Here is a 13,685-nt window from a genome sequence, read left to right on the forward strand (position 1 = left end):
ATATAGTTGAATTCCTTTATAAGTTGGACGGTAGAACTATGATTTTTTTTCTGTCATTTAAAATTTCAATTTCTAGGTTCCATAGATGAAGCAACAACGAATTCGATTTATTGTTTACGTGTGATTCAAAAGCTGTTTTTGGATACTCGCACCCTGATTACCACGCCATATAGGCATAGGGGAGAACAAGAAAACCGCCTGATCGTACTATTACGAAGGGTCTAAGCATTCCTTAGTTATCGAGTTCATATTGTCGTCTGCCGTATACGCGAACTTCGTAACGAACAGACTACAACTTTGGCCGAATTAATTGACAGCAATAGCGAAGAAGTAAGTTACAAGACATCGATTTTTTGACCAATATATAGCGGATTTTGGTCCTTTACCTTTTTCAAAACTAACATTTTGATGGATTACCAAATGAGCTAAAATTAAAACAAAACTGGTAGGTGTTAAAAGTTCGACCCCACATATTTTTTCTATACGAATTAAAGGAAATACATCTAGGCAATTTATCTAATGTCTGGCTAATGTCCTTATTTTGTAATCTGCTGATCTAGATAAGCCAAACGTTTATCCTTCAAGATGCCTCGAATGACCTCTGGGAGGAGTCGTGCACTTATATAACCAAAGCAGATATTAAAGGTATTTATCTATATTCTTTGGTATATACATAGATCATCTCAAATGCAAAAGGCATGCAAAGTCTATTTTAATATGGTCGTTCCTTCACCGTGCATCATGTGAATAAAACTAAAATGAGGTGCATGAGGTGCTCACTTACTAAAATGTTTATTACTATTTTTTACTGTTGTATCTTCAGACTTTTTCGATGACGTGGTTAGGGCGTCGAGTTTTAGCGGGACCGTCGACCAATTTATGGAGCCGAACGAATTCGTCATGTTTATCCAAAAGACTCTGCTCCGGATGGAAGAAGTCACGTGTTAATATAAATGAAAGCCAATGAACTCTAGTAACCCTCATAGCACCAGTGGCTACCGAGGGACATACCGGTGAAGAAGACACAGTATGGCCTAAAAAGCTGACTGTGGAGAACCTGGCAACAAATAGGGTCATTCGAGAAAATGAACATGAAATATTTTAGATCACACTCAGGATGTTTTGGAGTGAGCGAATCAACAATTGTAAATATATAGTGATTCTTTGAATAAAGTTATCGTTGCATTATATGGCATTAGCCTATTGAAGAAGTGTTCTCTCTCATGCATTATAACGTACAAATAGTAGAAAAGGCGGTTGTCATTTATCTTAACGTTTCAAAGTCTGGCTGATTACGGAGGCCGCTATTATCAAGGTTAGAAGGTGTGAAACACGTAAAGCAGTAACAAAGTCACCCTGGGGCAGTTTCCGAAAATGGTTCCTGAACGTTGTTTTTAATGTTCTTTCAAGTATTAATGTTTTAGGAAGATCAAACACCAGGGCTCATACTCAGATACTTTTATTTAGCTAAGTTGGTTCGCACATCTGCTTTAATGATACGTAAAAATAAATCTAATCCATGCGTTTGGGGCAGTACCAAATAAACGTAAATATTGTACCTCTATACACGGGTGAATGTGCAAGCGTAGAAGCTTATTCGAGAACGGTCAAGAAGTTATACCACGAAGCTATCTGTCTGTCGGTCGCTCTGTCTGAAGAAAAGTATAATATTTGGGTAGCCCTCTCCGAAATTAACGTGTTCAATCAAAAGATCAAATCCAATAGAAACTAATTATCGGAAGCGATTTGTCATTTATATCGACAGGTCGAATTGTACTCCCCTACCCTGTTTGTTTTTAAACATGTTTGCGGACGGCTTCGTATTGTTGTTGTTGTTGCAGTTGTGTTGCTTTCTATATAATCACGTCGTCTGCTTTTTTTAATTTGGGAAAGAGGACACCGTAGGTACAAGTATGAAATGAAATAAAAGGTCCTATTGCAACTAACAACAATAATATGGATCAGGTTATAAACGAGCTGTTAATTATAATGGCTACAAAAAAAATATCTCCCGACACATAAGGAATCAAATATTTGCAGTCAACAGATGTTTTCAGTCAAGTGTTGCGCAGTTTTATATCAAACGAATATCATTATTGAAATTACCTTTACGTGGCCAAGGAACGACGTAAATTTATGAATCATAATAATGAGATGCATAATATAGCCGTGTATAATTCCAAGTCTTCAATAGTGTGGCTTTCTCTTCTGCTGCTAAAATCTTGGCGGATTTTTAGTGGAAGGTTTGTCTACTCTTTAATTCAAACCCAAGTCACCTTGTGTGTCTCTTACGTTATTATTAGGTAACGTATTGTGTGAAATGTGCAAACTCTAGAGGGTAGCATGGAATACTTCACTTGCGGTCCATGCTAGATACGAGCTAACGTTATGACCGCTATTATGCGGAGAAATGTCAGATGAACTAGATATTCCGTACACAATTGTAAGCGCAACTTCTTCTGTTTCACACTTGTTTTTGTCTGTTTCCTCCATTTGTTTAAAATGTTGCCGCCAATCTCTCTCTCTCTCTCTCTCTCTCTCAGATGATTACGTAAACTATCAACTAATATGGCTTACCTCTACGCCGGTCCTGATCTTCGCTTGACTTCAGTTAACTTTTCTAGTTTTCTTTATCTATAGCGGGTGGATTAGGTTAGGTTAGAAAAATATCGTTAATTAACATATAATTTACTAAAATGAAGACGCATGGTATGTTCTCCCCGTTTTGAAACGCCATTGTTTGCGCCAACTACCTCTCTTAATGTATTACATGCACAGTATGTTCAAGATGGATTATGCAGTTTTAAATTGATTTATTAACTAACTAAAATCAATAATGATTTCGTGCTGAATTCTGTTTTTAATTAAAGTACCGGTACGTCTACCTTTGTTCTATGAAGCTTTTACCTACTATACTCCAGTTGATCCTGGGCTTTGCTATATACCTACCCGCGGATTACGACCTCTAAACGTTCTCGGTGTTATTTCTCACTTGAACGAACATGATTCAGTACTTGTTGTTACAGCTTTTAGTGCAAAAGTTATTTCTTAGAAATAATGCCTATTACATTAAAAAGAAAACAAAAACTTTACCAATATGCAAGTACGGAAAAGCTCATTTGTGAATATTGCAGAAATTATAATCTTCCAATGTGTGATTGCGTATACAGTCAAGTTCTATTTTTTTCTACTGCATCAAGCCCTCACTGGCCAACACCAAGCTAGTCAGCCAATGATAATCATTGCTTGTCTCATTTGACAAAACCTCGCAGCGATCTCAAATATAAACAGTTCCAGGAGCTCACTATCCTAAGGGTGAGCCTCGCTTCGCGCAGTGTGAAGATGAAATTGCTTACAGAAGACCAACTTTCGTCGGACACTATGTAGATCTAATAGCTTGGGATAACGATAACTTGGTATTATATTGTCGATATGAAAACTGTCGAATACTCGTTGGCCAATTTTGGGGCAGCCTTGACAAAGGTTATAGGCCAGAACCTAGGGGCTACCGGCTCACCTGACGCCGTCGAAGTTAGGTGAATATTCAGGCGCCGAGTATAGCAACTGTCTCGCAACATTGCACGCGTGCTAGTTACTGCTCGCAAGACATAGAAGATCGATCGAACGAGTGGCAAGCTGGATCCTATTGTCGTCGCTAACGTGTTGCGTACATAGCAGTGTGTTTTTAAGCGTTTATGCGTAATTGGCACGGTCGCTTGTCTTCACCAGACTAACGCATGTCAGCTATTGCAGTAAGCGCTACAAAAGGCCGTCTGGGTCATTTGTGTCAGACTTTCTGTGGCTGGGAACTCGTATTTTATGTCCATGGTTTTTAAAAGATAGACTTTTTAGTAAACTTAAAAACTATAGTTTGTGTCCTAGCGAATAATAAGTTAACTTGAGAACTATGCGAAATATGGACGTAGTCAGTATAGCGTCAATGATAAATGTGTTGTTTATTGGGGAACGTATTCGGAGTGTAATAGAAGGCTGCCAGAACAGAACCAAAATGGAAATGTAACTATTGCAAGAGATGACGCTTAAACAGCAAGTAGAGCAACAGTGTATTTTTTAATAGGAATCGTAATAATTTCCACTCTATCTCAATCAAGGCTTCTTTTGAAATGTATTCATTTTTTCAGCTATGAAGAAAATTGATGCTTAAACGGTCACTGTTGTTGGTTATTGATTCTTGCGTACGGTATTTTGCGAGATAATGATCAGGGTTGCCATCTCATATTTGTTGACATTATACACATATCATTGCAGGCATTCATTTTCTCTGCGTCGTTGCAATGGTCAAAAACAAAAAATATACATCAAATTGTTATTATACGGATGGTATGCTTTAGCTACAGGTTGTTACCTTGTCAATTTCATCGTACTCGACACTTTATCGATCAGTGCTTTACTATTTCCTTCATCTTCACATGTATGAAATAGTGAGCTATTGTCAAGCCGCGTGCAAGATGAATCAAGGGTACGACACCGGAAGCGATTTCTGATACGACGACATGTGCATGATTGATCAGTATACTAGAGAAAAAATGGTGTTTGCATTCTGCTATACAACGAGGAAATTACTCGTACTCGATTAGGTAGGCAAAAATCTAATCTTGTGAAAAACACCTATTATTTTTGTATTTTTTTTTGTAGTTTTAGCATAGATTTTTTTGTAATCCGACTAATATTTTAATCATTGTTGGACAGGGTGATCACTTGCGTCGAAGAAACGCTTCGTAATGTGCCGTAACCTCAATATTCGTGCATTGGAGAAGTTTATGTTATGCAAGAACGTTGATAATTTCCTTCACATTACCGTCTACGACAGCGATCAGCTGCCCGGTTCTATCACCGTTACATATTGCCCCACGTTCTACCACCACGTACGTAATACAATCACGTTGATTTGATGATTCGTTGTAGTACTGGCCGGTGATTCTCGAGGATCAATGTTCATTTTCTGTGATATTATGCTCTTAGTCCGTGTCTACAGAAGGATAGCCGCAGCGGCGCTCACCGTTCTCTGTGCAAGTTTGCCTTTAATCCTAAAAGACGATAGCAGTAAGAGCATGCTAAGATGATTACCGCAGAAAATGGCAGTGGCACTTGATTCGAGCAGTCGAAGTCAGATAAAGCATGGAAAAAAAAGCAAATATCCAATCTTATGGTAACTATTAGGTATGAGGTGAACATGTGGTTGAGTGTTCTCTGCTAGAGACTTTCATTTACGATTGATTTAAAATTCTCTATGTCTATAATTGTAATTAAAAATGTCTATAATTAATCCAATTGATCGTTTTCATCATCATTAACCGAATTGTTTTCGGTTATTTTTTTTTATAATCGTACTTTAGATAGCGAGTTGAAGACCATAGGAGCGAACCTCGAATCTGTAAACTAAATAGTTCGATGCAGCGTAACCTCGAATCCAGATAAAAGTTATGTCATCCTTTTTTTTGTCATTTATGTATAAATCTTCAAGAGCCTATTGCTTTGATGCGAGCACGCCATTACGTAAAACTAGATGTGCGTACCCTTTATGTTAAATAAAGCTGCTGAGCTTTCATTAATCCATCGAGCCAGTCTGCAATCTTATCTTAAAATGTTCGATCTATTTATTCGCCACCTTCAACTTAACTAAGTTTGGCCGATATAATTTGCTTATAGCGACAATAGCAGCGACAAATTATATTTACTCAAAGTCATTCGCTGAGGTCTCCAAATATCCTATTCGTGTGAGGATCGCCAGACGCTGTTAGTTACCATATTATAAAACTGGTCGATATTTCCGGGTTTCATTGGAATGTTTTCCCCACTCAGGTCTTATAGATGGTGCAGAGTCTATTCTCTGTTTCTAACGATACAGCGCGGTGTTTGACAACCCGCTGGACTATAGCGACGATGGCTGTAGGTGCCTCAGTTTTAAACGCTTGCAGCGCTCCTAAAAAGTATAATAGGTAAAAAAAAACTTACTGAGCATAAATTTATGGGTATCGCAAAGACCCTTATTTTAGCGTCGCGGCCTTTTTCAAAGAAGAAATTGATTGAGAGGATCCAAGAGAAAATCGACAATCGGCTTCAACGCTGGCCGGGCTGTGAAATCAAGCTAACCTTTTCTAGATCGTGACTTCGTTGAGTATCGCCGACTGTATAAGACCAGTGGATCCAGCCATACGGCCCACTGCTACGTGCCTCTGGACCAGTGAATAAGAGTGGTTGGCCCTCTGAGGTTAGGTCGAATCAAAAAAGTGCGCTACTAGCAGATAATAAAGTCATATGCTACAGAGTGTTTCAATATATTTGCTAATAAAGGCGGTATTCCGCATAAGTATGGCTGGAAGAACGTATTTTTTCAGCGACTGGTGTACTATATAATGGCCATTTTTTACGTAGGGCTATTATCGATTTACGGGTACGTTCACATTTTCCTTTCATTATCATCGAATTACTAAGGAAAAAGTGCAAAATTATAACATAGAGCATGTTTGCGAGTAAATATTGGACGAACCTATACACAGTGAATAATTTACTCTAGTTTAAGGACGAGCTTTACGATGTCTAGGCTGGTTTGCCATTTATATAACAACTAATCCAAGGACACCGCAAGTCTTCTATGCTGTTACCACTCTGAGCTTGTAGTAACTTAAAAACGTAACTGTGTTTTATATAGCACTCAAGGCACACCTATGTAGTATATCAGCAAAAAGAGGTTTATTCAGGCTAGGGTAAGTCAGCACTTAATCAAAGTTACCGGCACGTTTTTCTGTAGCAAGACCGACTTTCGCTAACCGTTCCACTCATCCACTCAAGTGATTAAGGGCTCACGGCCCTAGGAATAATTGTGTAAAATTCGTAAATTTTCTTTTCAGTTAGACAATAGCGTGCTTTTTTTCGTTCAATAGAAAAGATGAAAGGTCAAAAATGTGTCCTCCGAAATTTTATACTTTTTTGAACTTAAAACATTGATAAGATTTATCTGTCTAAACCTGTAGGGTGGTCTTCCACGGCGTAGCCTATCTTCTCAAACATTCCGTACTTCTATCGTATGTGCCTTTCAGATTTTTGCCTAGGTTAGCAATGCTTTCCGTTGCTTAAAATTTTCGCTTGCTAATCATCCATCGGTTAGCTCGGCGCCTTCCAGTCCTACTAAATTCTCCTAATGAGAGCACTTAGCAATCTTGGCTTCATATCCTAGGTTTATAATATTTATTCAACAGATCGACCGTGCAGCCGACACGGCATATTTTTATTCCTAAGGACGTGTTCCTCCCGAAAGACAGCACTGTATTGACAACAGATATATTTCATTATGGAAAATTTATTTAAACTTTCAGGACGGAGCGATGAAACTCGTGTGAAAACCGTAGAGACACCAAACGAGTTTTTTTACTCTGCCTTCTGTTTCGTGTAGGAGTGGACGCCATGTACAGCTTCTAAAGAGTATGAATTTGAAGAAATTAGTGGCTTTATCTTTTCGCCATTACAAGGAATCGACAAAGCACGATCCTGGACGCAGAAAATCCAAATATACCTGTAGCGTCAAACGCAAGTGCTCTCCCTGCAGTATATACAATGATGCGGTTTGGATTATTTTCAACGTACGTATCTATATTCAGCCGATGGTCCGACCACTACACTTGCAGAAATTGAATTGCTAGGTGAACGATTCTACGGACGACACTAAAAAACTGCCAATGCAGATTTGTGCTTTCTAGTATTCCCCGCGATTTTAGAGTAAGTTCGGAGCTTCTAGTTCGGTATCACAAGAACCATCGATGTATATACTACATTTTTTTTCTATTTGGCACATTGGATCTACGATTTTGGACCGTTGTTAGATTCTGCAACGAGAAGGCCTATATATCTTTCCTACTTAGCTGGCGGACAATTTTCCAGTTTAATAGTGAATGTATAGTTTTAGATTTAGCTATTAGCTAAATACGATGATATCTTTATAAATATTCTTAATTAGAATTATATTTAGCTAGGCCTTAGGTCATTGTTTGCGTTATCATGTCTGTTTCTGCTGCTTTGGAACAAATGAAAACGTATCCATACATCGGCTGCGCAGTCCGTTGGGAAACTAAAGAGGGACTCCACGGTGAATTTTCTGATAGCTTTCTTTATGCTAAAGAACATATCTTAGGGCAGTGCTATCATTTCAAATAGTGTTCAGCTAAAACTGGGGTGAAATTCCATGGTGCCGTACCATATTCGGCGACAGCTCATTCTCTCATACGACGCTCGCCACGGTGCTCCTGGGAATCGTGCGATTGAGCCAACAACATTCGTAAGCAATCGCGAGACAGCTGCCTTTTAAAATAAAGGTAGGCAAACGCAAGCGTAGGCCGAATGTGACGCCAGAATCAAGTGTTTTCAATCCTTACAATAAACCTCTCACATTTTCTAATGCTCCATTCTCGACGCGTCGTTATGGGGTGAGCAATAACCAGTTTCCTGCGGCAATCAGAAGTTCAGTTAAAAAAAAAAAACAAACAAAGTACAATTAGAAAACTACAGGTCTCGAAAACTCTCCGCTATTGTAAAGTACACCAGACCAGTTGTTTTTTTATCACTGTCGCTTTGTGAATCTGAAAGTATTAGATAGTCAGGCTGTATCCAGAATCGCGCTATTTATACACTGTAGGTAAGTTTTAAGTGGAACCTAAGAATCGATTATGCTATTCACGTTGTATATACTCAAGATTTTTTTTGTACCCTTTGTACCTTTTCTCAAGTTAACACTAACGCGCACGTTTACAAATGTAATTTTTAGTCAGGTAATTATACAATAATGAACCTTCAATTGTTAGAAAAGTGGGATAAACCAGTTATCTCTTCGGATAGCCTTGAGCTTACCTTTGACCAACGTGAAGTTCCATTTTCTGTCCGTAATATTAGGACCGTATCTCCATGACACCGAGACGAACATTAAATATCCGAAATTTAAGAATGGATACCTTTTTGGGATAGAATTGTGCTTTCACTGCTCGTTTTACTTCAAACAGTTTTATCCTACTTGCCAAGAATCTAAAGCCTAAACGTTCCAGCTGAAAACTATTGCGGATTCCGTCTTCTACAAAAAATCGGAGATTTTATGGTCAATTTTGTTCTGTAGTGCGCGCATAGGAACGATCGTTTCGGCACGTCAGGGTGGAAACTCAATGGGCTCATAAATGTAATCCTGCATCTCCATTGCCAATATTTCAAGTCTTTTGGAGGAGATCTTTTGTGCCAATTTGCCTTGCATTACTATCCATTTCTTTAGAAACTCGACCTGAGATTTCTCATCCCTATCGTTTAGCCCCATGAATTCGGGTGAGTACCGAGCACGCTCAAGGGCTTCCAACATACTTTCCGTAAAAGCAAGCCACTCCTTAAGCTCAGTGTCATCGATAGCCGAGCGTGCACGCTCAGCCCAGATAGTGTCCTCCACCCATTTGAAGATTCGATCCAAGCTAGGATTCCTATATCTACCACTGCCGCGCATATAAAATCGCGCTTGTTTCAGGCGGTTGACGCCCTCTGACGCTTGCCTTGACCTGTGACACTCACTATCTTCGCTCGCCATTCCATAAAGTCTCGCAAACACCCGTGCAGGGCTGTCGCTTAGGCGTTATCCTTTGCTTTTTATGAGGGATGTTCCCATCAAGTTAACTTGTTAGGTTAGGCGTAACTAGCTAGGAACGTGAAATTTCACGTCGTTGTTTGTAAAAATTCGCAGGTGGGAAACGAACCTATAAATTGTCGGCCATCGAAGGATCGTAAAACGGAAGAAACACGAAAAAAAAAGGCTCAAATTATTATATACTTCTAAAACTATACAAGACAATTTTGAAATTTTGGCCAGATATTTTATATGGTCTAATCGATACCGAAAAAAGTAGAGATAATTTACTTCAAGCCTAAACCAAACGAACAAAATAATGAGGACAGGGCAATAACAATAATAATGACAATGGCATCAAAGTGTGACTGTTCAGCCAGTCGAAGGGTTTTCTTTTTCTTCATAAAGGAGAGTAGTCGCATTTTACCTAATTATTTGCGTTATATGAACAATAAATAAAGCATACTTCCAAGATGTAAACGTTCACAGCCTATAGTTTGCTTCCTACACTTGTCTATCTGTCAAACAACGTTCACCCTCACAAAAGCTACACCAAGTATTACTTACTGCAAGAATTCCATCTTTTGGCATTTCGGGCAGAAGGGCCATTTTTTGAACGAACCCCCCCAACTGAAACTGTCGTATAAAGTAGGATAACGAGTGCAAAAAATTATATTGCAATATGACTAGCTAGAAAAAGGAGGAAAAAATAAAGCCCATTCAGAATATTAACAGTGCCTAGAATACAAAGTTGAGAAAGCAGTGAAGTTAGGTTAACTTAATAAAAAGAAATCAGCAGCATCCGAGCAGATTGTATTAAATGGCTGTCATTTTAGAGGTTAAAATCAAGTGTCTACTGATGATTGGTAGCGCCAGACTGGTAAGCGCCAGGCCCCCAATCACCAGTATAGTACTAAATAACTTCCATATTAAAACTGTTGTCCTAGACGTGCCATAACAGTCGTAGATCATTCCGAACGTACACCAGTGTACATACCCAGGGAGATGTCTAGTTTCGGAGCATGTATTGCTTATGCAGAACGCTCGGAGGTCTCTTAACTGTTGGCATTAGTAATATATCATTTATACAACTTTTCTCATATAGTCGTGCGTACCTGGCAAATTGCACAGAGCCATGTTCCATGTGCGATATAATTCTGCTTAATAAAAGCTTTTAAGAGAGGTTTAACGGTGAAAATTGATTAAAACTGCAAACGACCAATGTGTTTGCTATTCTACAATTGGCTTGCCCGAAACTACTGAAAACAATGGGACAGAAATTGTTTTATGTATGGCTGTTGGTTATAGTAGTGTCTCTTCAGGCGTGATTTTATCAGTGGCTTGTAATTCGCTTGCAGAATAAATTATTGGACGGCCCTTTTGAGGCACTCACGATTGTAGCTACAATTGTCTAGAGCAGTCAAATCAGCAGAAGTATTGCAGTTATTTAAGAACTAGGCTTCAAATTCGTGATGCGTGAGGTCCATTCTCGGCGGTGCTTTCTTATTTGTCGTCACTTTGATTGTAATTTTCGTGGTGCTAAGTTCGTTAAATATTTCATACATTACGAAGAGGAAATCGATACATACGAAGCATCTGCCCGTCTTCAAATCGAGGATATTTTTAAACATCAGTTATAAAAAAAAAAAACCATCAAAATTTACCTAAAAATGGTACGATATGTGGGATCGGCCAACATGAACTTCGGCAAACGCTAATCCCATATTTCGGAGTAGTTCTATTTCTTAAGGCTTCTTCGTTTTCGGATGCGCATATATACCCTTTAGAATTGGAGAGCGTTTACTTGGATATCGAGACAAGAATTTTTAGCGAGTGACTTGTAATGACTCATGGGCCAAAGGACACTATGCTCCGTAGATAATCTCGTAGGAAGCCAATAACGTGGGTTACATCAGACGTACACGGGTGTTGCCATTTAGGTTTGTAAAAATAGCACACTTATTGAATTCCGTAAATTCGATATGGTACAAAAAAAAAGGTACCACAAATAGGTGCCGCATAATTTGAACAGGGATCAAAAACGAAGACGTAGAAGCGTTCGCCTCTCATGTTCCAGCAGTAGCCTATTTTTGATCGAATTGCCACCTACGATGTCACGCAATAAACTTACTTAGTCAATACCTTAAATAAATGTTCTGCTGGCAAAGGCTACAGTGTGGGTTCGGTGGTCTAATGCAAACGTTATTCATGCAGGCTTTCTGAATCGTGCTTCGTTGATTACAACTAAACTCAATAAATAGAAATGATTCCCCATTTACCTGTTGAGATCAATGAGCAGAGAGAAATAAATCACTCCTTGTACGCCTCAGGAACGGATATACAACGGCTTATTGTTATCCATCGCAAAAATTCAAATCTCAATATGGTGTGAAAGTTGCCCTTCGAGACTCCATCGACTATCTTAGTTATAAGCCGGACTTTTATAGCAGCGTGGGCGTTGAGCTGCGCGTCTAAATGGCAGATAGTCAAAGATAATAATAGTACATGCTTCGATTAAAAATGAAAAAGCGATGTTTGTTCTAAGAACTCGCTTTACCGCACTTCATATTGAACTTTGGTTGGAATTGGATTAGTTTAGAGACATGTATAGTCATTGGCCAATGAAAAAAGGCCATCTGGAATCGAAGATATCTCCGAATTGTAGTGCTTTCCGCCAATGTTGCCTCCCTTTGCTTTCTAGCGACGACAAGTAATGACGTTGGCCTTGGAAGAGTTTTTTCAACTAGAAGAAAGAGCACTTACCCGAAATGTTCGGTACAATGGCAAATCACTGCCACAACTGGTATGAACATTGAAGCTATCATGTACAATTTACCCCATTTTTTCTTGTCCATAGAGAGGTGTAGGTGATTTGAGATGAGCACAGATTTTATTTTAAAGTGACTTCAGCGATTTTCATGCTTTTCGTACTCTACGTGAACTCGTTATAAGGTTACGGGGAAACCTCACGGATTCACTGCGTCCATAACAGGCCTCCTACACCGTACCGAAATGAGTGGTTTTAGCTGTTATTGGCCAGCCAAAATACGTTCGTTAGACTTTCTACGCAGATAGACGCGTTAAAAAAAGGGGGGGCTAAACGACTCCGAAGTTGGAAGGTTGAAAAGCTAGAAAAGGTTTGCTTTTTTTTTAAATAAATTATATCTTGAGACTTTGGCTAGTAACGCCGATACCTGCACACACCTGCGATTCGGACAAGATCCCATGAGTCCTGTGTAATTTAGTGAACGAAGCATACGAGCAAAATCATTTGTGTGGATCGTAATTTCCATCCACGGCGCAGGAGTATGTCACTGAAGTCTTCATCGCAAATTGTTCTTCCATGCCCTGGAAATGCATTCAGCTTGAATTCGACCAAAAGCGCATGGTATTATGCCAAAGCGTGAATCAGGACACGACAGGATAGGAGATTATGAACATTTTATAATTCAAAAATACGATGCTACGTGTGGGCGCGAAACCCAGGCGTGGCGGAGATGATATAAAAATGCATTCATTGCCCCATCATCATCATGCAAGTCGCGTTGCAGCGGTGATCGTAGCCAGTAATGAGGGGCCAAAATATTACTTTTTTGAATGCCCTTTTTCCGCAATTTCAAAACGCCTCTCTTGCGACACACGTGTCTCATGTACGAGAAGAGTTCAGGAGACAGCTTCTGGACGAGCAAAACTTCATGCAAATGTCTAGTTCGAGCGCGGAGCTATCTATGAGCAAATCCGATGGCCGTATTTTGTTGATAACTATTTATTAATAACGTGTGCTGATCGCAAAGACCGACGTTGACTGTAGAAAATTGTCACTCATTCAGGTGAAATTCATTGTTGCAACTGTGGTAGGTTTTCAACGATACGCGCTGAATGCTAGAAATTTGAAATTCGGCTTATTATTATGCCTCCGAAGCCGCTCAGAAGTCTAAACACATCATAAAGATAGATGATAGGGGCTGGCTTTTATTTTCGTACTTTTATTTTGACCGTGGAAGAGGGCAAGCTCGTAGTCAATTATGCCTTTCCGCGCTACATATGAGGCATAAGTGCATCTAATTTGACGCCC

At 39.3% G+C, this 13,685-nt stretch overlaps 1 protein-coding gene and 1 long non-coding RNA gene across 4 annotated transcripts in view; one reads left to right on the plus strand and one right to left on the minus strand.

The window, feature by feature from the left end:
* LOC111271361 (uncharacterized) overlaps nt 1–949 on the plus strand; it is a 6,536-nt gene extending 5,587 nt beyond the window's left edge. The window contains exons 4-6 of the mRNA XM_086972864.1: nt 77–330; nt 561–645; nt 824–949. Coding sequence (XP_086828990.1) covers nt 77–225 — 149 coding nt within the window. The 3' untranslated portion in view covers nt 226–330; nt 561–645; nt 824–949. The remainder of the gene's footprint in view (nt 1–76; nt 331–560; nt 646–823) is intronic.
* A 6,315-nt stretch (nt 950–7,264) lies between these two features.
* Nucleotides 7,265–9,925, minus strand: LOC111271352 (uncharacterized). Of its 3 annotated transcripts, none has more exons than XR_015315259.1 (3): nt 8,863–9,870; nt 8,213–8,460; nt 7,265–7,436 (listed from the first exon to the last, which is right to left on the minus strand). It is a non-coding gene; the product is annotated as an uncharacterized LOC111271352 (long non-coding RNA). The 3 variants fall into 3 exon arrangements; XR_015315257.1 differs by having other exon boundaries at nt 7,265–7,561; XR_002686816.2 differs by lacking the exon at nt 7,265–7,436 and having other exon boundaries at nt 8,110–8,460; nt 8,863–9,925.
* Between the last annotated feature and the right edge of the window lie 3,760 nt (nt 9,926–13,685).

This window comes from Varroa jacobsoni, unplaced genomic scaffold (genome assembly GCF_002532875.2).
Source record: "Varroa jacobsoni isolate VJ856 unplaced genomic scaffold, vjacob_1.0 scaffold_171, whole genome shotgun sequence".
In the NCBI taxonomy this organism is placed as follows: Eukaryota; Metazoa; Arthropoda; class Arachnida; order Mesostigmata; family Varroidae; genus Varroa; species Varroa jacobsoni.